The 25872-nt window shown below is 38.6% G+C and overlaps 1 protein-coding gene across 1 annotated transcript in view; it reads left to right on the top strand.

Moving 5' to 3' along the window:
- Window positions 1-23123, top strand: part of WASHC5 (WASH complex subunit 5) — a 28135-nt gene extending 5012 nt beyond the window's left edge. The window contains exons 4-29 of the mRNA XM_064442099.1: window positions 148-232; window positions 494-594; window positions 1549-1741; window positions 3538-3690; window positions 6224-6337; window positions 7476-7647; window positions 8534-8661; window positions 9506-9635; window positions 10745-10857; window positions 11498-11664; window positions 12283-12358; window positions 13052-13162; window positions 13276-13416; window positions 14872-14952; window positions 15191-15292; window positions 15949-16128; window positions 16832-16956; window positions 17352-17514; window positions 18259-18361; window positions 18472-18551; window positions 19578-19681; window positions 20159-20288; window positions 20405-20501; window positions 20912-21065; window positions 21348-21435; window positions 22696-23123. Coding sequence (XP_064298169.1) covers window positions 148-232; window positions 494-594; window positions 1549-1741; window positions 3538-3690; window positions 6224-6337; window positions 7476-7647; window positions 8534-8661; window positions 9506-9635; window positions 10745-10857; window positions 11498-11664; window positions 12283-12358; window positions 13052-13162; window positions 13276-13416; window positions 14872-14952; window positions 15191-15292; window positions 15949-16128; window positions 16832-16956; window positions 17352-17514; window positions 18259-18361; window positions 18472-18551; window positions 19578-19681; window positions 20159-20288; window positions 20405-20501; window positions 20912-21065; window positions 21348-21435; window positions 22696-22752 — 3148 coding nt within the window. The 3' untranslated portion in view covers window positions 22753-23123. The remainder of the gene's footprint in view (window positions 1-147; window positions 233-493; window positions 595-1548; window positions 1742-3537; window positions 3691-6223; window positions 6338-7475; window positions 7648-8533; window positions 8662-9505; window positions 9636-10744; window positions 10858-11497; window positions 11665-12282; window positions 12359-13051; window positions 13163-13275; window positions 13417-14871; window positions 14953-15190; window positions 15293-15948; window positions 16129-16831; window positions 16957-17351; window positions 17515-18258; window positions 18362-18471; window positions 18552-19577; window positions 19682-20158; window positions 20289-20404; window positions 20502-20911; window positions 21066-21347; window positions 21436-22695) is intronic.
- The last annotated feature ends 2749 nt before the right edge of the window (window positions 23124-25872 follow it).

Consider the following 25872-nt stretch of genomic DNA (forward strand, 5'->3'; position numbering starts at 1 on the left):
TTTGTTTGAAAAACTCCATGCTGTTTGCGGTAGGGAAATGTTCTGATGTGTCTGTTGGCTTTCAGTGAAGATTGGCCAATTGAGTTCTGAGGACATACAGTTTGAGAGCCAAATAGTCAATGACCAACTCTTTGTTATGATCCCTAGATATTTAGATGACCTCAATGAAGGAATTTATATTCAGCAAACATTAGAAACGGTCCTCCTTAATGAAGATGGAAAACAGCTTCTAGTAAGTATTGAACAATTCTGTAGTAGTAGAAAGTGAACCAACTAGTTTAGTGCCAAACTAGACAAAGATTTAAATTTACCAAATGCTGTGACTCGCTTTTAGGAGGACAAAGACCAAAAATATTCAGTCCACCATTCTCCATATTGTATTGACTATGTAGTTGACATTGGGTTAGTTTGCCAGTACGTGTTTGTCTTTACGTGTTACTACAAAATTATGTTTATGTGATTTCTTCCCTTCGTTCTTCCTTTTTCTAAACAGTGTGAAGCGCTGTATTTATATGGAGTCATGCTACTGGTCATTGACCAGAAGATTGAAGGAGAAGTCAGAGAAAGGATGTTGGTTTCCTACTACAGATACAGGTAATGTATATTGGTTTTCAGAAGCAGCCAAGGCTGAAAGGATGGAATATGCAGTATATTCAGTTAGCTAGGTTATTGAGGTAAGATAAATGGAAATATCAGCAACTCTTTGACCATCCAACCATACAGATAGACTCTGATAATTCTGCAGATCTCTCTGCATGTCAGCAGAACTCCTTACGCTGGCTGGTTTTGCAGGTCTAGCTGTAAAACTGGAACAACAGATTTTTTCATGCTGTCACAATAGAAATATGAAGTCCACTGACAAATAAACTTTGGGCTAAAGCTTTAACATTGCAGGTGTCAGCTATTAAAATATCACAGGTTCCCAGATGTGTGAGCAGATCTCGGTGAAAACTCCTGAGTATCTAGATGATAAATGTATTGCGAGACAGTCTTCTTGTAGCTACTGTGCTCGATTAGTCAAATCATTAATGAGTTTCCAGGGTAGGCTGACAGCATCATTCTATGACAGTGAGGATCTAAAAGGGTATCAGTGCAAATCCCTTCACACACGTAAAAAAGGGGTATCCTGTTGCTATGCTTCTTTTGACTATTTTTATGCTTTTCAGTATGTAATGAGAGGATTCCTTAACTCTGGAATGCAGAAGTGCATTCAAGAAAGGGAATTCAGAAACGGGGAGCAAAAAGAAAAGGGAAAAATAAACCAAAACAAAACTACTCCTCTGAATATAAAGCTACTTGATTCTGTTCCTGAATAAAGTTATTTTTTTGTTTGTGCTTCGTGTGCTTATCTGGGATTCCAGTGCAGATATTCATCTGTGTCCGCCTATAATATAGTGAACATTGTATTCATGGAGTAAACAACCAGAAATCTCCCAGACCGTAGTATCTGATCATTTTCTTGAAGGAGAGGCGTGGTTACATGGGGAGGGAGAAGAAGAAACGATTAGGACATATGCCTAATTTTTGTTCCTTTCTTTTGTAAAACAGTGCAGCCCGATCCTCTGCTGATTCCAATTTAGATGATATCTGTAAATTGCTTCGGAGCACTGGATACTCAAGCCAACCTGGAGCTAAAAGACCTCCAAACTACCCCGAGAGTTACTTCAGCAGGGTACCCATAAGTGAAACATTCATTAGCATGGTTATTGGCCGCTTACGGTCAGATGACATTTATAACCAGGTAAGTTACTGTGAGATAAGAGGAATCTAAAAGTGAATATAAAATGGTTTCTCGAGTTAGTTACTCAACCATGAAGCCCAGAAGAAAATAAATCACAGACTCACAAAGGTTGGAAGGGACTTCTTCAGATCACATAGTCAAACCCTCTGGCTCAAGCAGGGTCAGCTAGAGCAGATTGCCCAGGACTGTGTCCAGTTGGGTTTTGAGTATCTCTGGAGGTGCAGACGGTGTCTGGCCAATCTCGCAGTAAAAAAAAAATTATTTAATGTCTTTAAAATCATAAATAATTGACCATTCTTAATAATTCTAATTCCTTTGGAGATTCCCATTCTTTTAGTTACTGCAAAAAGATTCATTATCCCTTAGTAGACAGTGTGTTTAAAAAGAAACACTAATATTGTACATTTTAACTATTACAATTGCATTGATAAAGGAAAAAAATTGAAGCAAGTAACGGCTTCTATGAGTAACGGCTACTATATGTACAGTCTCCTCTAATATGACTCCTTTGAGAGATCTTTAACAAAGCCTTTGCTTTTGAGCGGGTTTCAGTCTTTAGCATGGACAAGCAATCTTATTCCTGTAATTATTGGCATGCTTTTAGTGAATTTATTCTTTTTTCCTGAAAACTGAAGCAGTTTATAGACGCCAGAAAATGAGCATTTGAAGATTGACAAATGTTTGTAATAAATAAACAAAGGCTTAAGTCTTTAGGCAGGAGTAATAAAAGAGAACTTAGCAAGTTGTGAAGAGTCCATTTTATTATACAGTCTATGTCTATGATAGGAAACTGTGAAGTGTTTGTGAGACTATGCTCTGGTAAAGTACTTAACCTAGAAATCTTTCCTTAATCAGCTGATATTTTGTATCAAAATTACTTTTCCTCTTTTTTATATAATATTGTTCATTTCTTGCCTTTGCATTAAAATAATGTTAGAATTCGGGATTTTTATTTTGTATTGCTTACAGTTGGTAATTAAAAACATCAATGTTTCTATACAAAGCATGATTATAACCTAAGTACTTTTTCTAAATGTAGTACAAAAAGTAGGATAGGAATCTTCAGCTCAATCCAGACTGAACACAGCCTGTTTTACTAAATTATGTTATGTCTGAGGTGTTATCTCCTTACTCTTGATGGCAATGGGCAGAAGCCTCCTGATTTTTCTTACTAGTCTGAACACTTAACCTAATAAGATAACAAACAAAATTAAAGAAAAATGGAACGTTACTGAATAAAAGCAGAGAACTGTTTTCCTAATGAGAAATCATTATGTCTTGTTGGATAATATTTTCGTGCCAACTTTTTTTGTTAGCATGGAGGTCTTTTAATATATTATCCTATGTATTTTTTAAATGAAAATTCAGTTGATAATTTAAATCTTTTTGATCTTGCTGGCACATGGAATTGCTGAATAAATTATCTGCATCCTAATTGCCTTTTTGTCAATTAAATTCATACTTGTTTCTGTCTGAGATGGATTAAAAAAACCCAGTTGTTATGAAGTGCTTATTTCTAACTCTGCTCCTTTCAACTCACCGTAAGCTCTTTGGGTCATACCTTCTTTGACTCATTTACAGCGTAGTAATACCTTACTATATCCTGTTAAAGTTAGCAGGCATCTACACAGTCAACTTTTACATTCTGTAAAATATATCTGGTAAATAAGCTGCATGTGTCAGCATATCCAGCTTACACATATATCCTCCTAGTATCTATAAACCATACTCTCTAATGTGGCCCATAATGTTTGCAAGTGGTTTATGTTGCATTTTGTTGTGTTCCCCTTTCCTAGGTTTCTGCATATCCATTACCAGAACACCGCAGCACTGCCCTGGCTACTCAGGCTGCTATGCTCTATGTGATACTGTATTTTGACCCTTCTATTCTTCACACTCAACAAGCAAAAATGAGAGAGATAGTGGATAAATACTTTCCAGATAATTGGGTAAAAAATAATTCTGTTTTAAAACTCTTCCTTGGATTTAATGTTATAGAAACAATTAATCTTTTTACAGCGTGAATTATAGAAAATAATAATGTCCTAAAACTAGAATAGATTATTCTCTGGGGAAATTTTACTTTGCTCAGAACAAAGTGGTCTGAGTCAAACCTTCTGGATAAGTGTGGAAAGTCAAACTTTAAAAATATCAGTTATTGTCTAAAATACTTAAATCAACCACTTGTGATATCATCACGGTAAAGTGAATGATAGAAGAATGTAGCTGGAAGGTAATACAGGCATCTTCTAATCCAGCCTTTTCCTCAAAGTGGGGCTAGCTTCAGAGTTAAATAAGGTTGCTTGGGCTTTGTCCAGTTGTTTTGAAAATATCTAAAACATCTACAGCCTTTGGGCACCTGTGGCTGTGTTTAATCATTCTCATGGTGAAGAATTTCTTCCTTCTGTAAAACTGGAATTTCCCTTGTTGTAGCTTGTGACTGTTGCCTCTTTTCTTTTCACTGAGTGCGTCTAAGATGGGTCTGGTTCTGTCTTATTCATAACTTCCCTTCAGGTAGCAGAAGACTGCAGTCAGGTCCCTTACTCATCTTTCTTCCAGCTTAAGCAAACCCAACTCCCTCAGCCTCTACTTTTGTAGTGGATCCCCTTAAGTGTCTTAGTGGTCTTCTATTAAATTCATTCCTGTTTGTCCATGTTGTCTTGTGCAGAGGAGCCCAAATCTGGACACATTAGTCTAAATGGGACCTCATGAGAGTCTGATGAGAGTAATCACTTCCCTCAGTCTGCTGGCTACAGTGTGGCTGACATAGCCTAGTGCATGGTTAGTCTTTGTTGTCATAAGGCTGCATGTCTGATTCATGTTTAGTTTGTCCACCAGGACGCTTAGGTCCTGTTCTGCAGAATTGTTACATAGGCAGTCAGTTTCCAGATTGCTGTTGCAAGGGTTTGGTTCTGTCCCAAGTGCAGGACTTCATATTTATCGTTATTGAACTTCATGTGGTTTCTGCTTGTGAATTATACCATCTTGTCAAGGGTGCTCTGGATGGCAGTCTAGCTCTCCAGCAAATCTCCCCCATACTGATGTTATTTGAAAATTTGTTTAAGGATTCATTCCATGCCGTTGTCCAAATAACTTAGAAGCAAAGCCTGTCACTCTCTGCGATTCTGTAGATGTTTTCATATGGAGTGATCAAAATGGAATTACTATGTGTCTCAGTATTGAGATTTAGGATTTCCATCCAGAAGCCCTAGTCTGCAAAAAATGCTACTGAAATAGGCTGGCATGTACCAATGCAGTCCCCAGATAGTCTATATCGAAGGGAATCAGACTTAGCTAAGAAACTATAAATTAGTATGTGTGTATCTATTGGTTTCAAATTGTATTCTTCTGTACCACGAGTGGAACAGTGAAGAAAGGAAGGAGGAAACTAGTAGGTGGCTATTTTAATAGACATTAGAACCCATCAGTGTCTGAAAAATTCAAGCTTATTTTAGAAATGGGAACTTGACATTGTGAAATTTTGATTATGTGAGCATTTTTATTCACTTGACTTCATAGTACAAACTTACTTTAAGACAACACCTATCATCTTGTGATCAGGAATGGATGAGTTGGCTGCATCATACAGAATACTCGACTCAGGCTGGTTTCAAATCATCATTAGCAGTTGAAGTGTAGCCTTTTGAGGAACTGTCATCTGCAGGAAATAATGCGTTTCTCATCAACAGTATGAGTGGGATCCTCATATCAGCAGACCAGTGTCCCATTTGCCTTTACTGGCTTCCTTTTTGACACTGTCAGAAAAGCTCAAAGGCTGACAGTGTCCCCTACGTGTTATCACTCCAGGATGGAGGAATATTGGAGCGATAGTGTGACAAAGCTCATAGTGCCACAGCTCTATATAATCTTCGTCTGTCAGTAACCCAAGGCTTCCATTTTTAATCAAGTATCTTACAAACACTTGAAAGTGAATCACAATTCTGTATTTTTAATCACATCCAAACTTGGACTAGGGGTCTGAAATCAGTTCCTCTTTGCTCCTTAAAAATCACAGCGTGGAATCATAGTTTCCCTCTGTTTGCATTCACCGTAGATGATGTGTTACATGTCATTTTTGTCCTTTGGGCATTCTTAGAGCAGGATTAATTCAGATTTTTTTTTTTTCCCCTTGTAGTCACTTCCCCAGTTGCTTTTTCCAGTCCCCTACACAGGACCATTGAAATGAAAAAGAAGTACGTTCATTGCGGGGGGAGGAATAGAGGCCAAGGAGCATACATAGTGACTGAAAGAACTGTCAGCTTGTTTTCAGAACTAAGTCTTTAGTTAACTGTGTGCCTTTTTATTTCAAAGTCGTCTTACTCCTTGGTTTACAAAGGTGATGGAGCAAAAAGGTCAGCTACCAAAAAAGTTTAGTGGTCTCATTTATACCCACAGCATATCACTTTCTACTTATATTGCTAAATTAAAAATATGCCTTTTTCTTCATAAGTGCAGCTTCTTGTTATCTGCTTCCAATCTTAGGTTATTAGCATTTACATGGGAATCACTGTAAATCTAGCAGAAGCATGGGAACCCTACAAAGCTGCAAAAACTGCCCTCAACTACACGCTGGATCTTTCAAATGTCAAAGAGCAGGTACACAAGACAGAGTTAAGTATTTCTAGCGAGATTCAAGCTGTGTGGGCATCTCAAGTGTATTATATGACATCAATAACGCATGGATCTTTTTTCTTATATACAATTATGTGTATTTTATTCAAGTACAATATTTGTATTACTATTTGTATTTTATTCAAGTACAATAATTTGAGTACATAACTTCAAGTTAAAAATACTTCAAAGCTTCAAAATTTGGTCTTCACAGCACTGCTTCTCTCACTTCCTCTTGCAGTGTTTGTTTCCCCTAAAAGATTCAGGTTGTGACTTGACTGAATATCTGCTAGCGCTCGTTGCTGTATTGTTCAGTATCGGGCTGTCTTGAGCTGCCTATAGTGTTTGGTCTTTCACAGATAACAGCTTTAGAAGTTTACACATTTATGCTGGCAGTGTGTGAGGGCCTCCCAGAATAAACAAACAATAATCTGGGAAAGCATCTGATTTAAAGGAATGATACTGCAATGTTATATGATGCAATGCAGTTAGTTCTTACTATGTAAAATCATTTTTTCCGTGTCTAAAAAATGTGAGTAATATTGAGTTGATTGATGGCTTGCCCAATCAAGAAATCAGTTGACTGATGATAGCTAAATGCCTCCTTAGAATCTGATCCCAGTGCTCAGGAAAGAACACACAGAAGTGTCTAATTAGGAGTACTGTATTATATATTGTCTAGTAAACTTAAGGAATATGAGCAGACATTTTTTTCGTAGTCTTTAGGGAAGAAGTTCACTAAATAGAACTGACGTTTAATTCATAACAAGTATTTCCATTCTGGAATAGATCTTTGTTGTCCTTTGCCACTAGGCAATAAACTATTAGTACCATTTTTTAGGAATGGTTTCTAGAGAGTACATGAGTGAATATAGGAAGTTTACAAGTCTGTGTTTTTGAAACATAATGCTTCCTGTGTAGGCTTTTTACTTTAAAATTTAGCTTGCATCTTTTGTCATGCAGTTGCAACGTATGGTATTGCATACTAGTAATGATAGTTTTCATAGCTATTTTTTTTGATCTGTGTGCCTTTTTAAGTTATTTGGAAGCCACGGTCACATTGTATGTGATGTATTCCATTTGAGGCAAGGATTATATTGATGCAAGCTTTGTATATTCTAAGGCAAGCAGATATGCTGCAGTCACTGAGCGAGTGCACAGTCAGGTGCAGCAGTTTCTCAAAGAAGGCTGTCTAAGGGAAGAGCTGGTGCTGGACAATATTCCCAAGCTGCTGAATTGCCTGCGAGACTGCAATGTAGCAATCCGCTGGCTGATGCTTCACACTGCAGACACAGGTAAGACTCATGCTAGACTTGTATTACAGAGCTGTCAATCCTGTCAATCTGGCGCTTCACGTTACATCCCAAGGGAGGTTCCGTATGTGCTGCTGTTAAGTCAGCAGAGTTTCGTCTACTGTTTTCAAGAGGTTGTTGACCTGTTCTTTTGCTAACACCCTCCTAAACTCTTCATCTGAAACACCATGCATGCGTTTCCTTAATTCTTGCAAGCTAGACACAGGTATAAAAAGTAGTAGGAGAAGTCATGAACCTGTTGAATAATACTCTGCAGAAGTAGTCTGGGAACCTTATCTTTTTCTGCCTTATCACTTAAAGCATCATTCTGAAAGTTTTACCTAGCACCAAAAGGAAAGCAGTAGCCAACTTCTTAACATCTTAGTAATTAATAGATTAAAACCAAGGTTCCGTTGAACTGAAATTCAACTGAAGCTGCTGAATAATGTCTCTGACATGAGTTTCGGTCTGATAACTTTTACCTATTTAGAGATTCTCTTGGTTGATGCTTGTGCTGGCTTTGGGGCTTCTTGGTATGTGAGAGGGCTTCTGTTAAAACTCCATGTGCTTTCTGTGATGGTTTCAGAAGTGTTGATCTCTGGGCTTCTCTGTCAGGTGTACTAAATTCGCATTCAGTTTGCAGAAGCCAGCAGAAGAGTTTTAAGAAGGCTGAAGCACCACAGAAACCTTAATTATTTCCTATTCTAAGGAAGGGTTGTACAAGGTGGTGCAACCCATGTAAATGGAGAACCAGTGGGGACTTACATGTAAGAGCAAAATGCTTTTGCTTTCAAGCTATATATTAAAAAAAAAAAAAGTCTATTTACAAAGATTGAAAAGCTTGGTCAAATTCTGTAACAGTAGAGAAATGTTGTCTTTGTGTTTTCAGCTTGTGATCCAAATAACAAACGTCTCCGCCAGATAAAGGATCAAATTCTCACAGACTCAAGGTACAATCCCAGGATCCTTTTCCAGCTTCTTCTGGATACAGCTCAGTTTGAATTCATTTTGAAAGAGGTAACGTGCTGCTGTTTGCTTTAGCATTTTCCCCCGAATGGCTCAACAGAGCCATGAATGGTAGCAGTACATTTACCGCACAGTCCACTTAGATGAAGAACAATTACTTTGATTTGTTAATTGTGAGTTTTCGGTAGATTACAACAAACTACTATTGCTTGTAAGTGACTTTGGCAGTCTTCTCAGTAATTGGCAGCTTTCATCCTTACCCAGCGTGTTTATATTTACTCAGGATTTTGCATGAACATCTGGATAACAGGCATAATAAAATCTGTTGAGGAAGCTGCATAAGTTTTTATCCTGCCATACTTTTTCAGGCTTTCTTTTAAACAGAGACAAAAGCCTGTGTATGTTGAGGATGAGCTGCTAAGAAAACTCTTACACCTATGCATGAAGTTCTGTCCCCATTAATGCTCTGGTACTAGCCTGGTGGAATATATGAGAGTATGCTTAACTTCAAGCACATGGTTTTTTGAATTGTATTTCTCTGCGTATGCTGAGATGATTATGTGCAGTATAAGTCAACATTAGACCAGAGTCTTTGATGTCTAAGCTAAAAAAGTTATCAGATATTTTTATAAGTGACTAAAAATCAACAATATCTGCATCATACCAGTTTTTACAATTCAGTTAATTTATGTTGCTGTATGTCCATCACACTGGCTCTATTTCTTAATGTTTTTAATTTTGTATTTAATGTTCTGGCAAGATCTTGAAGCTATTTACTAATCACTGTAAGTCAGTTCCATCTGTTTTCAGTATTTTATTTAATCTATTGTGTTTAATCTATTGTGTATATGCTTTCTTGCCAGTTTTGTAAACCAAATGCTTTATTTTTCAATAGATGTTCAAGCAGATGCTGTCAGAAAAACAAACAAAATGGGAGAACTATAAAAAAGAGGGATCTGAAAGGATGACTGAGCTTGCTGATGTCTTCTCAGGGGTTAAACCTCTTACTAGGGTGGAGAAAAATGGTAATTATTAAAACTAAACTGTGGGAAAAGAAGTAACTTTTTAATTTCTAAGCTGATACCAAAAGAAAATACATTAGGCTAATACTGGTAAGAAGAATTTGCATGTCCCTCCACCGCCACACGTCTCTTACATGCTGTCTTCTTTAGATTTTCTGCATATATTCCATATGTAAGTCACATTTAGGTACCTAATATTTAGATGGCCATATTTAAAAAAATATTTTTAATCACTTTATTTAGATATGCTGGGTAAGACTATGAAATACCAGTTCACTTTTCTATGTATAATGGAGTTCATGTTTCTGTGCTCTCTCTACAGAGGAGTGCGAAGATCATGCCCATTAAATATGGGGATGGTTTAACCTCTCCTCTCATTCCTTCCTGAGCTGTAACCTGGATTTCTATGATATCAGCATTTCTTTTCAAACCTTCTTTTACTTATCATCTGCACTGCATGGTATTCTTCATGTTCTCAAAAACATTGAATCTGTATTTCTTTCCAAATTTCTTGCTCTGTTTTTTGAAATACCTTGGTTTTTTTCTTCCCTTGGACTGGTGTTAGAACACGAATTGTAAAACACTCTCTCATTTGATCAGGAGCACTGCATAAAGTGTCAGTGTAAGGGCAACATTTGTGATCAATCCAAAACAGCAACACTTAGAATATAAGCAACTTTCTCACTTGCTTCCACTTAAAAGCAGAATTACCTTACTGAAATATTTCCCTTTATCTTTCTGATGTGAGCAAACTTGTGGCTAAAACACAGAAATTACAACTTCCAAGGCAATTAATATTGTAAAGTAGTTCATAAAACACAAATTTATGATTTAAAGGGCTTTATCATCTTTGTATAGATTTTATAATGCCCATTTGTGTTGGTAGTTGTTTTTTTAATGTTGTGTGTGAAACTTACCTGAGCATTTGCCACTTTACAAGTCTGCATGCTGAAAGACTAGAAATGTCAGAGTAAGATGAAAACTTTTAAAATCATTTCATATATGTATAGCTTTTTCCTTTGTTTATTTGCTTGTTTTGACTAGCAAGTTCCCTGTGTCTTTGCTTATCATGCATACAAAGATTTGATTAAATTTTTTGTCGTCTTCAATAGAAAATCTTCAGGCTTGGTTCAGAGAAATCTCCAAGCAAATAATGTCTCTAAACTACGATGATTCCACTGCAGCAGGCAGAAAAACTGTGCAGCTAATACAGGCACTGGAGGAGGTATGGCAAAGAAATTTTGAGATAAATGACCTCGTCCTTTTGAAAAATAACATTTGATACACATGCACTGGCTTCGATAGATGAGTTACAAAACAAATCTACATTTTGACAATTGTTTAAGTCTGTAGATCTTTGCAGTTTTATATATACAGTCAGCAGGACTTGCTTATAGGCCTTGTGATTGTAAAATAAGGGATATAGCATGAAAAATCATGCCACCTGCAGCTCAAGATTAGTAGGGTTTTTTCAAAGAAATTAATTCAGTATTAAACATTATTTGGCAACATTACTGATTGAATCAGAACTTCTGAAAATAAGTTCATTTGAAGCTAGAGAGGGTAATTTGAAAAGCAAAATAAAACATCCACATTTGTTATGTGTACATTTCTTCTACTTCCAGGGTATAAAAGAATACTCAGTACGGTGTCTCACAGTACACCTCCTTGAGTAACTTTGTGAAATTTTTTATTTAATGCACTTTAAAGTAGGCCAGGATTTGTTAAGTGTCTTACTGTAATAACATCCTGAAGAAATATGTCAGTTTACTGATTCTATTTGCTTTGCTGTCCGTAAAGAGGAACAGGAAAAAAAATGGTTGTTTTAAGGGGTGGGGTTTGTTGTTTTATTTTTTTAAATATAGGTCCAAGAGTTTCACCAGCTGGAAACTAACCTGCAAGTTTGCCAGTTCCTGGCTGACACCCGGAAATTTCTCCATCAGATGATCCGAACTATCAACATTAAAGAAGAGGTCTTGATTACCATGCAGATAGTTGGTGATCTTTCTTATGCTTGGCAATTAATTGACAGGTATCTTAGCAGGAGCTTTTTCTTCTAAATCAGTCATCATTTACAAAACTTGTGGGAAATAGCATGCATAAATATTATTAATACTACAAAATTTCCAGTTTAAAAACAATTTTGAAGCTTTTTATATGTGTTGTTGAGTATATTTAACTCTCATCAACTTGAATAAGAATTAACAGCCATCCTTGTCATGTTGTTAGCTGCAGGTTAAGTGATACTGTAGCTTTTTACTGTCTGTCCTCTTCTAAATATAACAATTTTGTTAAGCTATTATCTCCAGCCTTTGGTCTAGTTAAGTGCTCTCCAAAATGCTGGAGTTCCTGTTTCAACCAAAAACGGACAAGGAAAGACAATGGTGTGATTTTGCTGAGCTGCTACTTCATTGTCTGGACTGCTAACGCTCCCTGATGCCCCTTTGTTTCCCCCCACCCCCTTTATCTTACAGGTTTTTCCTAGCTAATATCTCTTCAGACCAAAATCCCCCTTTAGTGAAGTTCTTTAGTGATCTCCTGTGCCATTCCTAGATTACACTGGTGGTAGTGACAGTGACATATGATTTAAGAGCCAAAAGTAAGAGTTTCAGGGGAAGATGATGATTTGTTTTGTTTGTTTCCTACCCAGCTTTACATCTATTATGCAGGAAAGCATAAGAGTCAGTCCATCTATGGTAACTAAACTCAGAGCCACTTTCCTAAAGGTAAGTATGAATAGCAGTGAATGTATTTGAATGCTGCAGGTCAACCAAAGCATTTGTTAGATGGGCCTTAAGGCTGTGAAGTCACAGAAGTGTTAAAGCTTCCTTTTACCAACGTTCTCTATATCCAGATTTTTTAGACTGTATTAACTTAGCTCAAGGTTAGTTTTAAAGAAAATAAACCCAAGTTATGTATCTTTTTTTTTTTTATGCAACCAGGTATATTGCTTGTGTTGGGCAAATTGCCTCTAGTCATTACAGTTACTTGCTGGACACATTGGTGCAGAGATGGAATCCTCTGCGTATGTATCAGAGGAGGCTGAAGGAATTACAAAAGCTACGTTGGCTATGCCCTTTGTCTGACATGGTGAAGATCTGACATCAGATGAAAATATTTTCTGTAGAAATAAGAATGGCAAATAGCATGGGGATGAGTCTAAAATTACAACCAAAAAAATACCTCATGCAAGTGGTAAGATGTTAAAAAAATAAGGGAAGTGTAGCATTATAGACTGTTGGACTTTTTTTACTTTAACAATTTTTTTTTTTCTGTTGGCAAACCTGGTGTTGCAACACTGTTCTTTAGGAGTAATCTTGTGCCTTGAGTTGTAGGTTAAGAGCCTGAGCAAAAGAGTCCAGCATGCAATTTATATTAGAAAAACAGATGTGAAGTTAAAATGTTGACTTTATTTCTAGCTTGCTTCTGCTCTTGACTTGCCACTTCTCCGCATCAATCAAGCAAACAGTCCCGATCTTCTCAGTGTATCACAGTATTATTCTGGCGAATTGGTTTCCTATGTTAGAAAGGTAGGCATTTGAAGAGACATAATTGTCTTGTTCTCTAATTACTTTTCCTTAATTGAAGATTTTTAATGAGAATATACTGACTATGTTTGTTTCTTCTTCTCTCATTTACAAAGGTTCTACAGATAATTCCAGAAAGCATGTTCACATCTCTTCTCAAAATTATAAAGCTTCAGACTCATGATATTATTGAAGTGCCTACTCGCCTGGATAAGGACAAGCTACGAGAATATGCTCAGCTTGGACCACGATATGAGGTGCAGTTAAAATAGGGAATTCTGAAAAAGCATATCTTACAGGTAGCAAACTGAGTTTAAATGGGTGCAGCAACACAGAGTTATACTTTAACAGTGAAGTTGGGTTTGCTGACTGAGTAAGAATTAAAGTTGGCTAGTGTTATCATGAGTATACCTTAGGTTTCCTGAAGACAGATGAGTAACTTTTGCTCTTCTATTTGTAAACTTTTAAACTTTTGATCTTGTGGAAAAGGGGAGGAAAACTAAATATATTATAAATTAGGGTAAAGATTTTTAGATTTTGTTTTTGGGCAGGGGGTTGGCGAGAGCCCTAAAAACCCATGTCTGAAAAGAAGCTCTCAGCATTTGGAATGCTTATTCCAGGAGAGGAAGGTTGAAGACTGAATAAGCCAGCAGGGTTAAGCCTTTTGCTGTCCTCAAATGAGAGGACAGGATGGAGGCACGTTGATTTGATCAGATAAAGCTGCTATTGCTCATTGGCTTTTTGTAGGGTTTTTTCCTGCACTGTTATCAGTCTGGAGGAGTGAACAAACATTAAATTATTTGGTTTTATTTTAATAGAGGAAGATGAGGAGCAAAAACCTGAGTAGACTAATAATTGTTTACCTCAAAGAATGTATCTTTTAGCTCTGCAGTATCTGTTAAGATGCCGGCTTTTTCTAGAAGTTTTTGCCGAAGTGCTCACTTGTTAGGAGTTTCATACAAACAGACTGTGGTCTCAGATTAAGCTGATGTTCAGATCTAAACACTAGGTTTAGACTCTCACATTAAACTTTGTAAAGACAGTTTCTTGGGGGTGGGCAGAGATGGAGGAGGAGGCAGTATTCAGTAATATTTATTTTATTTTGAGGAGTTAGAGCGGAAACTAATCATATCACACAAAAGCTTCTCACTTTTGATTTCTGTAGAATTTTAAGTCTGAACTGTGTTGTCTATTCTATGTTGAAAAAAATCCGGAAGGCAAAAGGCTGGCTTGTCTGAACTCTGAGCTTAAAGATGCTCACCTGATAATTTAAAACTAAGTGAATGTGCTGCTGTATTCGACGAGTGGAAATACTGAAGTGGACTCATTGCTGGCAGCAGGCTTTATTGTGGAATAACTACTTCAGGCTGTGTCCCTGCCCTGCTCAAAGGGACCAGCTTGGAGGTTTGTCCATGACGTTTTGTGCATACATGATAGAGCCAGCTGGGTCTTTCCTCCCATAATCTCTGTAAAGCCTCTGAGTTACATGTTCTTTCCTACTGGTAGCATACTTATATTGATCTAATTAAAAAAATATTGTAATAGAAAGATTATTATTGTAAGTCTAGAACAAGATGTAAAATTGAAAGTATATCAGTGCAAATGACTTTAATGTAAAATAGGAAGCTACCACTGGGAAAGAAGTATATCTTTTTACAGTAATTAATCTGTTGAATCACTTCAATAAATTGTATTTTCCTTTTCTGTTAAAGGTTGCCAAGCTAACCCATGCAATTTCTATCTTCACTGAAGGTATCCTCATGATGAAAACTACTTTAGTTGGTATCATCAAGGTAATGTTCCATTATTCCAGTAGGACAAAGTCATTCAGTAGCAATTAGCACTTCAGCACATTAAGCAAGACCTTGAGGAAAGATAAAAAGACAAGCAACAATAAGTTTCCATACAAATTTTCAAATAGTGACGCCTAACTTGGCATTCAGATAAGAATTGTATTATTTAAGGTTGTAAGAACCCACAGTCCTCATTGTAAATAGATTCATCAACCTTAATTGACGCTCTTTTTTTTAGGTGGACCCAAAACAGTTACTAGAGGATGGAATAAGGAAGGAGCTGGTAAAACGCGTAGCCCTAGCTCTTCACAGGGGACTTATCTTTAATCCTAGAGCCAAGGTGTGTAACAGCTTTATTTGATTTCGGTTTTTTAATGTATCTTGGGTTTGCTGGGACCTCTATTATACTACCCTCTAGAAAATAATTTCTTTTCTGTGCAGGTTCACATTTTGTAAAGAAGTACACTTTTTGAACTTCTTAAAGGTTATTTGGAACACCTTATTTGATGTTAAAATGAGTTTATAAACTGCTAAGAGTACATAAAATTCAAAATCATATTTTTATTCTGTTGCCAAGCGTCCTGTCAATTCTGAGTTCACAGTTCTGTCTTTGATGACTGATGACAACACATGATACGTGTAAGCCAGGTGAAAATAGAAAGGCAATGACAGAATAAGGAGTGTGACTCTTTATTTTGATCCTGTCCAGATTCTTGAGTCTCCCAGGTCAATCAATAGTACCACTGAAGCCTAAAATAAACATTAAATGTAGGAGGAAGAAACATTTAGTAAGAAGAATTACTTCAGAAACCAAACAAGCTTTGATAAATTTCTCAGCGCTTTTCAGTTCTGTCTGGAGCATAGTGAAAACCTCTAGAGGTTGTTGTGTAAAGTTATTTAGAAGCCTTTTACATTTTCGTTGTATCCTACCTGTTCACAGTTCTGGTTTTATGGTTGGTTTTGTTTTTGTTTGGTTTTTTTTTTTGCCATCTATAGCCAAGTGAACTGATGCCCAGACTGAAAGAAATGGCAGCTACAATGGATGGGTTCCATCGATCATTTGAATATATCCAGGATTATGTCAACATATATGGCTTAAAAATTTGGCAAGAGGAAGTGTCTCGTATTATTAACTACAATGTGGAACAGGAGTGCAATAACTTCTTAAGAACAAAGGTGCTATTCAAAAACAAGAATGATTAAAAAGTTGATAAATGTCTTTATATTTGGACGTTAAAGCTTGTGACTGATGGAGCGTATGTACCTCTTTTGTGCACAGTCCATGCTGTTGTGACTTCAACTAAATGTGCTAACGGCTGCGTAAAACGTCTGCCCCCAGCTTTTTCTGAATGATTTCAGCATCCCCACTGCATTAGCTGTGCATAAGAAGAGTAAAGTACCCCAAACAGAATGTTTTAATATCTCTTGGCAGTGAACAATACCCTTTCTCTCTTTCTCAAAGAAAACAGTAACTACTGAATCACAGTAGTCCTCTCTGTTAGCCATGAGAATGCAGGCTTAGAAAGATTGCAGTAGTTACTAGCTCTTTCTGTGATATTTCTGAAGTGTGGAGTGAATAGATCTTTAAATTTAGCTAACAAAGTGGTGGCTAGTCTTACTGCAGAAGGGAGCAGATGGAATTCTCTCCAGGAGTGTAAGTAGTTCTCTCAACCTCCACACTTATCTTCTCCTTGCTCTTTGTCATAAGACTTATTCTTCTCTTTGCTTTATTCTGTTTTTATAGTGTTCTGCTGTGTGTAACTGACAATATTGTTTTACAGTGTACTGCTTTTAAATTAAACAAAAGGAATAAAATTTCTAAGCGAAGTAAAAACTTGCAATTGTAACACTGCAAATTACTCTAAAACTTATTTTTCAGATCCAAGACTGGCAAAGCATATACCAGTCTACTCATATTCCTATACCAAAATTCACACCTGTGGATGAATCTGTAACATTTATTGGTCGGCTTTGTAGAGAAATCCTGAGGATCACAGACCCAAAGTAAGTACTGCATGTCCCAAGCCTGTATTACAGCACCATGCGCTGGATCGCTCTAATTCCACCATATACAAACAAAATATACAACAGTTTTTCTTTAGCTGTCATATCACCATCTTTATCTAAAACCAAATTTACCCGATCCATCCTGTATGTTTTAAGTATTAGTCTCAAAAAGTTATGATTTTAATCTAAGAAAGAAAACAGTGCGTAGACACATAGGGGAGAGAGAAGCCAGGGAAGGGTGACAGAACCCTTGTGGAAAGAGGAGTAACTGAACGTCACCGGGGATATTTAGAGGGGTATCTCTAATCTCTGCCTGATAATATAACCTCAGATTATCACAGGAACTGTCTGCAGCTTATTCTGAAGTAGCTGTTTGTTTAATTTTTCCTCAGAACCACATGTTACATTGACCAAATGAACACCTGGTATGATATTAAAACTCATCAGGAAGTAACCAATAGTCGTCTCTTCTCAGAGATCCAAGATACTTTAGGTACCTTTGGTCTCAATGGTTTAGACAGGCTGCTGTGTTTCATGATTGTAAAGGAACTGCAGGTAATTTTTGAACTTTGTTTTCTCAAGGTCACGTTGCATTTATTGTTTAATAGCTTCTAGTGAAATAAAAAAAAATCTGTTAATTTTTGAAATGGTAAATTGAAATCAAAAGAATTTGAAAAATGTACATTCAAACCCAAAGACAAGAATTTCAGTTACAGATATGATTATGAAAGTTGATACTCTTGAATAAATGGTGCTGTGTAACACCAGGTTATGTGTTACATTAAACAGTGGTTTGCAAGGAATGCCTTTTGAAGGTGTGCGCTTCGTGTATACTTAAAAGTTGATCTCAGGTCAACCTCTATTTGTCTAGATATCAACAAAGAATGAGATTGTTTGGGTCTACCGTGATATAAATAAGGTGTCAAGGCTATGTAATGACTTTCTCCCTAATACCTGTATGTGAAACTGAGGGTTTTTTGTTTTCTGAGAAGAATCCAGTCCTAGCTTGGTTCAAGATTTAAGGAGAATAAGTATTTATGAAGACAGTTCTTCCTCAAAAATTGAATTGATAGTTTTCTACAGTGGGTATTCCATATTGATGAGGGGGATCTGTTGATTGTCCTAACGCTGATTAGCATAACTCAGAAAAGCACAAAGTCTAACTGCAAAATTCCTCAACTCTTCATCTGTGGAAATATTCTTTCCCTGCTGTTAAAAGATGTGGCTCTTGTACCACCAAGATTAAGCATAGAGTACATGCGTGTGGATTTTACTTACTTCTTTCTTTCTTTTATTTAGAATTTCCTCAGTATGTTTCAGAAAAATATATTGCGTGACAGGACAGTACAGGATACCTTAAAAGCACTTATGAATGCTGTCAGTCCTCTCAAAGGAATTATCAGTAAGTGCTTACTGGTTAAGATGGAAGAAAGCCAATGGCTTTATACGTTTGCATTTATTTTTCTTTTTACTTGTTCTGTTTTTAATGCCTCACGCTTATTCTTTTCTCAGCAAATTCAAACAAGGTTTATTCTGCAGCAATTGCAAAAACTCAGAAGATCTGGACGGCATATTTAGACTCCATAATGAAGGTAGGTCTGCGTGACAGTGATACACAGAATTCACTCTATTGGTTATATACTTCAATCTGCATATTTTACAATGTTGTATTATGTTGACCTGGAATTCCGTAACATCACAAATGAAGTGGGCCTGGATTTGTGAGAGCTCCTGAGCTTCGTTTGTATGGACAGCTCACACTCCACAAAGTGCTTTGTACTGAGATTCATATGTAATAGTTTGCTAAAAATGGAGCCTGGCACTAGAGATATGATCTGGGAAGACAGATTTGGTGCTCAGTATCAGGAGCTCTGAGACTCCCCACTGATACTGTGAACATAATGTACCCAAGGGTGAAGTCTGGAGCAGTAGCATTTCCTGAACTTACCTTGCTCATGCAGAAGGCAGTCTACTGTGCCGAAAACTTAAACATGCTATCCCATTAACATGTCTCTTTATCTGGTCTTTGTAATGATATTTTGTGACCCATGTTTTTCAGAGTGCTGTGAGTGTTTGTTTATGTTACTGAAGAGAAGAGGAAAGGTCAGGGAAGGAAGGGGAAGGTTGACTGCAACAAGCCTCTCTGTTGGTTTTTATCCCTGCCATTGCTGACCCTAAGGTCTAGGGAGAGGTGGGGAAAAGAGTACAAGCATTTTCACTGACCAATGGAAAAAAAAGCAAGTAACTGGGGGTTTTATACCTCTTACCTTTTTAGTGCTGTTTCCACACCACCTGTATTTGCTACTGTGAACTGCGTGTAGATCTTGAGCGCTGTGAATACCTCCCTCCTTTTGACCACACTGCGCGGTTGGGGTCTGTCAGTTCTGACTGCAGGCAGTCTGAATCACTGCGCTGTTACCAAAATGAGGATGTAGCTTCAACCACTACGTGTGTCCCTGCTTTGGACAGCCCTAGAGGGCTGTTAGGTGTAATGAGGACTTCATGTCCTCATTAATTGTAAACTGTTACTCATTAAGTTTTTCCACAGTCTGACTTCACTCTTCCGTCATTGCTTTCAGTGTAACGCCCCAGCCTTTTTTGTGTGCTTGTTTCAACAGGTTGGTCAGATGCAGATTTTAAGACGACAGATTACCAATGAATTAAATTATTCCTGCAGGTTTGACTCCAAGCATTTGGCTGCTGCTCTGGAAAATCTCAACAAGTAAGGAGCAAAATTTGCTGAAGAGCTGCATGTATCACTGTGGTGTAATTATTATCAGCTGAGCAATCCTTAAAACCTAAATTACAGCACAATATGGAGTCTGATTGTATTCAGGTTTTTGTTGATGAGTATTTGAATTCAAATCCAACAAAACCATTAAAAATAAATAACTTGGCAAGTAATTTGTATGAACATGCTGGTGGATAGCGCAGCTTCTAATGCATTTGGTTATACCTGGATTCAAGGTCATATTTGGATGAGAAGTAAGAACAGTGAAAATGTGTGGTGGCGATTTTGAAACAAATATGATGTTTATAAAAAGATATTCCAAAAAAGGTGGTTTTACTTTCGCTTGTAACCATTTACAGGTTTTGTATCTTGAAGTTTTTGAATTCATATGACATGTGGCATCGTGTGAAGATTGTTTGGGGGTAATTTGAATAAGTATTTAATATAACCAATTTATTTTCCTTTTAGAGCAATACTGGCTGACATTGAAGCACACTATCAGAACCCATCGCTACCTTATCCTAAAGAAGACAACACTCTTTTGTATGAAATCACAGCTTATCTGGAAGCAGCTGGCATTCATAATCCATTAAATAAGGTCAGGCTATATTCCAGTGCCTGGTACAGTTTGCTTTTTCTATTTTATAGATTATTAACTGAGAAAAAAAAATTAATACATGGAAAAACTGTGTTCCTCTTCTTTCCCCCCCTCAGATCTACATAACAACAAAGCGTCTGCCATATTTTCCCACTGTCAACTTCCTGTTTCTCATTTCCCAGTTCCCGAAACTTCAGTACAACAGAAATTTAGGTACCGTTTAAGTTGTTTGTCTAAATCCAATTAAAACCTATGTGAAATTATCTGTAGAGAAGACAGTAAAACTATCTGCATAGAAAATACTCAGTGTCTGACCTCGGTCCATCACGTCCAGGCAGGTTTGTTACAATATTGAAGCCAAATACAATGGGGTAGGAAACAGAAGCCAAACTCCTGACTTTCTCATTCCATCCTAGTTAATGCTTTAGTTGATATCATTAAGCCATTTGCTATGGAAGAAATGCTGTTGTTGTATTAGTTTTTAATTTTTATGTGTGGGCTGGCAGAATGGGAGGCACAGCAGAAAACCTCATGAGAGTATACCATATAAGTTTGCCTCTGCTATAAAGAATATGTTCTGTTTCATGAACAGGTGTTGTTCTGGGTCTTTTTTTTCTGTGCAGGAGTGGTGTGCAAGCGGCCAGCTGATCAAATTGACTGGCTTCCTTTGGTTCTGGGACTCCTTACCCTGTTAAAACAGTTTCACTCAAGATACACAGAACAATTTCTGGCTCTGATAGGTCAGTTTATTCGTTCAACGATGGAACAGTGCACGAGGTATCCATGTTTTACTTTTTCCTTAAGTATCACCTCTGTGAAGAGGGCTTCAGTAGTATTATCACTGCTTTTTCAGTATGTTTTTCTAGCACAGTATGTTTGACATAATAGTAACAATATATTTGACTAACTAAAAGATTAAAATACTGTTTCTTTTTGTAATGGAATCACACAGTACCTAGTGGAAACGGTGTTATTTGAAGGTGGGCATTTTCATGTAACTTTATCCAAATTAACTGATAAGCTAGTAAGAGTATGATCTTCATGGTGGTTTAATTTTAGCCAGAAGATACCAGAAATGCCGGCTGAGGTAGTGGGTGCCCTCATGTTCCTGGAAGATTACATTCGCTACACAAAGTTACCAAGAAAGGTAAGAAAGAATTCCATGTCTCCCCTATGTAGCACTGAGCAGGTGTCCTGTTCAGATGAGCGAGATCTTGGTTTATGCTGTAGTTACGTACTAGCAGTTTGATCACACGTAGCTACCCTGGAGCCTGGCATTGTCTGTAAACAAATATCCAAAATAATGGACTTGTTAACCTTGTCCAAAAAGCAGCATTGGCTCTCTTCAGATGTTCTGCACAAGATTGCCAAAAGGAAATACAGATGAAAAATTTGTTACCTGATAGGAATGGGTCATAATTAATTGTTTTACCCTGAACGAACTCCAAATTGTGTTACTTGCGCGCTTTGTGTAACTGTTCCTATACTAGTCATAGTATCCTTACGGAAAAATTTTCTAGAAAGTACAGAGGGGATTTCAACTTTGTGCGGATTTAAGAAGAGTCTGTTCCATTTAATCTTCAGAGAGCATGTACATTGCTGGGGGGCTTTTGGGAAGGGAAGAAATAAAATAGACGTTTTCAGATGTTGCAGAATTAAGTAATAATAAACTTAGCAGTATTCTAAATGCAGGGCAAAAAGCTAATTAGCAAGTCCAAATTTTGGTTAAATGCTATCTCCAGTCCCTTGATTTCCCTCCTGCCAAAGCGTGGCTTCCCGGGCAGCTTCTGTATTTCACATGCAAGGGAAGTTCTGAAAGTCTGGGCTTGCAGAGTCTTTATTTTAGGGTTAAATGCACCCTAATGCCATTTGACGATGACATGTTATTTATACATGGTATTAAAAATAAGTCATTATCCTGTTTGCTACAGACTGTACCTCGATGATTCTTGAATAAGCCATTTCCCAGCTAATACTCACAACTAAAATAGTGATATTCTTCCAGTTTCTCTCTTCTTCCCAGCCCACAGGGCAATGTAGTAGAAAGTAGCTGTGCCAGTCTTGCAGCTGAGGTATCTGGCACCTGTGCCAGCTTCCCCTTCTGCCTGGTGCTCTGCGGAGAAACAGCAGAGAGGGTGTGAGCGTTCCTCCAGGCTCACACAGTACCCATGGTCCTGGCAATTCCTCGCCTCCTGGGGCTTGCTGTAGCTGCCCAACATCATGTCCCTGCCCCTTGCCTTGTGCACCAAGCGAGAACGTATCCCAGAGCACGTCCTGAAGCCGGGGTGGTTCATGTCAATACTGGTGTGTGTTTGGCTCGGAGATGAGATCCGCTTGTTGGTGTGTGAATAGAGCATACAGATGAACAGCGAGGAAATGCCTGACTGTGCCTTCCTGTGTCCTTCAGGTGGTTGAAGCGCATGTGCCGAGCTTCATTTTTGATGAATTCAGAACTGTTCTATGAATATGGAGAAGGACAAAGTCTTTCCCCACACCTGAAATGGTGTGAGCTGGGGCCCGAGGATGAAACAAGTGCAGCTTCTCAGAACTGTGTTATTTCTGTGCTTTAAGGCAGTACCTAGAACCGCCTCTATGAAACGTAACCGTCAGCACTGGGCTGTGTAATTAACGCTGTTTAAATCTCTGCGTGATACGCAATTTGTATCTCATCCAAACAGTGTACATTTTGTACTGCACATTCTAAATCCTGTATGTAATTGTTTATGTATAAATCACTTAGGTTTTTTGTTCTAAAGAACTGTTTGTGGAAGTTTGACTTTTGTATCACAAATGAACAGTGAAAACAGAAATAAAGGCGTTGGGTAGTTGGCCAGGCCTGATGATGCCAAAATGCCAATTTTCCTGTTAAAAGAACCATGAGTGAGAATGAATATACACTGAAAAGAGGTTTGGTGTCTGCCTCTCTACTACAAAGAGTTAATTTTCCTCTATAGAGGACAGAAAAATAATTTTTAAGTCCTGTCATGCTATTTAAAGGCACAAATATTTCCTCCAGTGCAATTGTAACATGACTAATAGTGGGGGCAAGGTGTTTATTCACGTAACTTTAAATCTTGGTATGGAACCTTTTACGCCTGGCATAATTTTCATGCTAGGGCTGCTGTGGGAAAGCTGGTGGGGGATGTTGTTCTGTCACTGGGACAGCTTGAAATGATTACCAGACTGGAAAAAGGGAGGGAAATGCAGCACCTGAAGGGAAAGGTCACTTGGGCAGAGGCCTTTATGGCACCAGGACATGCTGGAGGGGCTGGATGGCAAATCCCTTGTTCAAGAAAGGAAGAGCAAAGGAGAAGGGGTGCAGGGAAGTGTGAAGCCCCAGGCCACTGGTCCTACCTGCGTCGCCTTCTGTGTGCACTGAAGGTGCATCTTCTTCACCTGCCCCTAAATACCCCAGCCTTTTTCCCTGGAAACAAGAGCAGGGAAGGTGCAGTCCCCTTCCGTTACAGCTGATGAAGGAATCGGGCCAGGGAGGCGGTGGTCCACACCTTCCCTTTGTACTACACTGGAGCCAGCATAATAGGGACCAGCCTAATTCATAGGAATTGGTCCCATTACCACAGGAATAAAAAGGTAAATCCTAATGAATTTGGGAGGGGGGAAGGGTTGGATCAAAAAGATTTTGTAATCTTGCAACTAGCTGGGTACCCACAGTTTTTTTGATCAAGTGAGGATTACGAGAGTGCCTGAACATACCACGGGGCACGATCTGTTAACAGATTGTCCCCTGCTAGGGGAAAATATTCCATTGGTACCTGGCCAGCTCGGACCCCAGAGCTTGCAGCGGGGAGGGCTGTGGCTCCCACCGTAGTGCTGATCCCCCCGCCAAGCCCATAGCCTTCAGCCAGCACCGGCTGCTGCCTCAGGGTTGCCTGCACATCGGCACAGGGATTCGGCACAGGGTTGTGGCGCAGCCCTTGGAGAAGCGCAGCCTGGCCCCAGCGTGTCATCTGCTCCGCTCCGTTGATGACATCCTGCTCACTGCACCTGCCCCGCAGGACGTCGGGGAGGCACTGAGCAGCGCCGCGGCACCACGCGAGGGCGCGGTTCGGAAGGTAGTATGGGGATCGGCAAATGAAGTACAATTTTGAAGTGTCGTCTGGCAAGGAGCCTGCGAGATTACAGAAACAAAATTTCATCCAGCTGAGCCCCAAAACAAGGTCGATGTGCAGCGCGCTGTTGGATTACTGGGGTACTGGCGCCAGTTTATGCCACGCTAAGCACAGGTTTAATGCAGCAAGAAAGAGGAACCAGGTTGTATGAGGGAAAGATGAAAAAAGGGCTTTTGAACAAGCCCAGCACGTTGTCTGCCCTGGGGAGCTGCGCTCCTGCACGTACACCAATGGGGCGGGGTCGACTACAACTCCGTCCCTTTACGCTGTAAAAATTGGCAGCCCCTCCGACCCCCTGAGCTCTCCTGTGCGGCAGCGGGCTGCACGGCGGTCATCTCCCCTTGAGCAGGGACACCGCTCGAGGCTGCTCCTCCAGGTTGAGAGATCCCTCACCCAGCATCTGACATCTATAACGAGGTAAACAACGGTTTACGTTAGGCCTAAATGTTTAGTGTATGCGAGCGCCATTTATACACCCAGCTATTCAGAGTGTAGTAGGTAGTAGAGCGTTTGACCACTGTCTCATCACTAAGTCATATTTTAATCATCAAGTCACTGTTTAACATTCAATTGTTGTTTACGAACCATTTGATTACCACTTGATTTGCATTCAGTCATTCATTAATTACCATTTGATCATTGTTTGATAGTTAATGAAACGCTTTTGGTTAACCTCCTAGTGATGACTCCTCTTAATATTTCACCTGTGGCACCAGATAAGCAAGTGGAGATGTACAGCAGGAGAAAGAGGGAACGCAGCATAAGATTGCAGAAAAAAAAATAAAAGAGCAGATAGGGTGAAATGGGGGAGGAGGGAAGCCCAGCTTTAATAACCTGAAGCCTTTAATGTCTAACCCACGCAAGAACAGCGTTCTCCTATTCTAGTGGGTAGGAAAGCCAAGAGCAACAGAGGAAGAATACAAACTGCTGTCAAACTCTTTTTTTCCCTCTTTGCATTTATTTTTAAGCTTCTCCTTTAGAAAGCTCTAAACTTTCCTGAAACAAATGCAAATAACCTGGCCCCACCCTAGAAGTACAGTTTCCTAAAGTTGGTTAAGATAGGTTAAAACACACAGAAAACAAAACACATTCGGACTTTTGTTGTAATTGCAATTATTTATGATTAAACTTCAAGTTTTACATCCTGTTTAAGAGTTAGACTGGACCCTGGGGGAAAAGCAGGTTACAAGGGGCAGTGCGAGGGCAGTGTAAATCACTGCTGTGACTCAGCAAGCAGATAAATCAGTTGTGATGTTATGATTAAGGAAAATTACCGGTCACAGTCAGACTAGAAAAAAAACCCTGGAAAAACACTTGTAATTAGTTTTTGCAGCTGAAGTAGCCCATAAACATCAGCAGGCACCTTGCCAGCGCTCTAGTTCATCGCAGTATGCCTCCGCAGGAAATATATCCCCGCATTTTGTCTTTAAAACCTTATATTACACCCAAAGTCT

This window comes from Phalacrocorax carbo, chromosome 2 (assembly GCF_963921805.1).
Source record: "Phalacrocorax carbo chromosome 2, bPhaCar2.1, whole genome shotgun sequence".
NCBI classification, from domain to species: domain Eukaryota; kingdom Metazoa; phylum Chordata; class Aves; order Suliformes; family Phalacrocoracidae; genus Phalacrocorax; species Phalacrocorax carbo.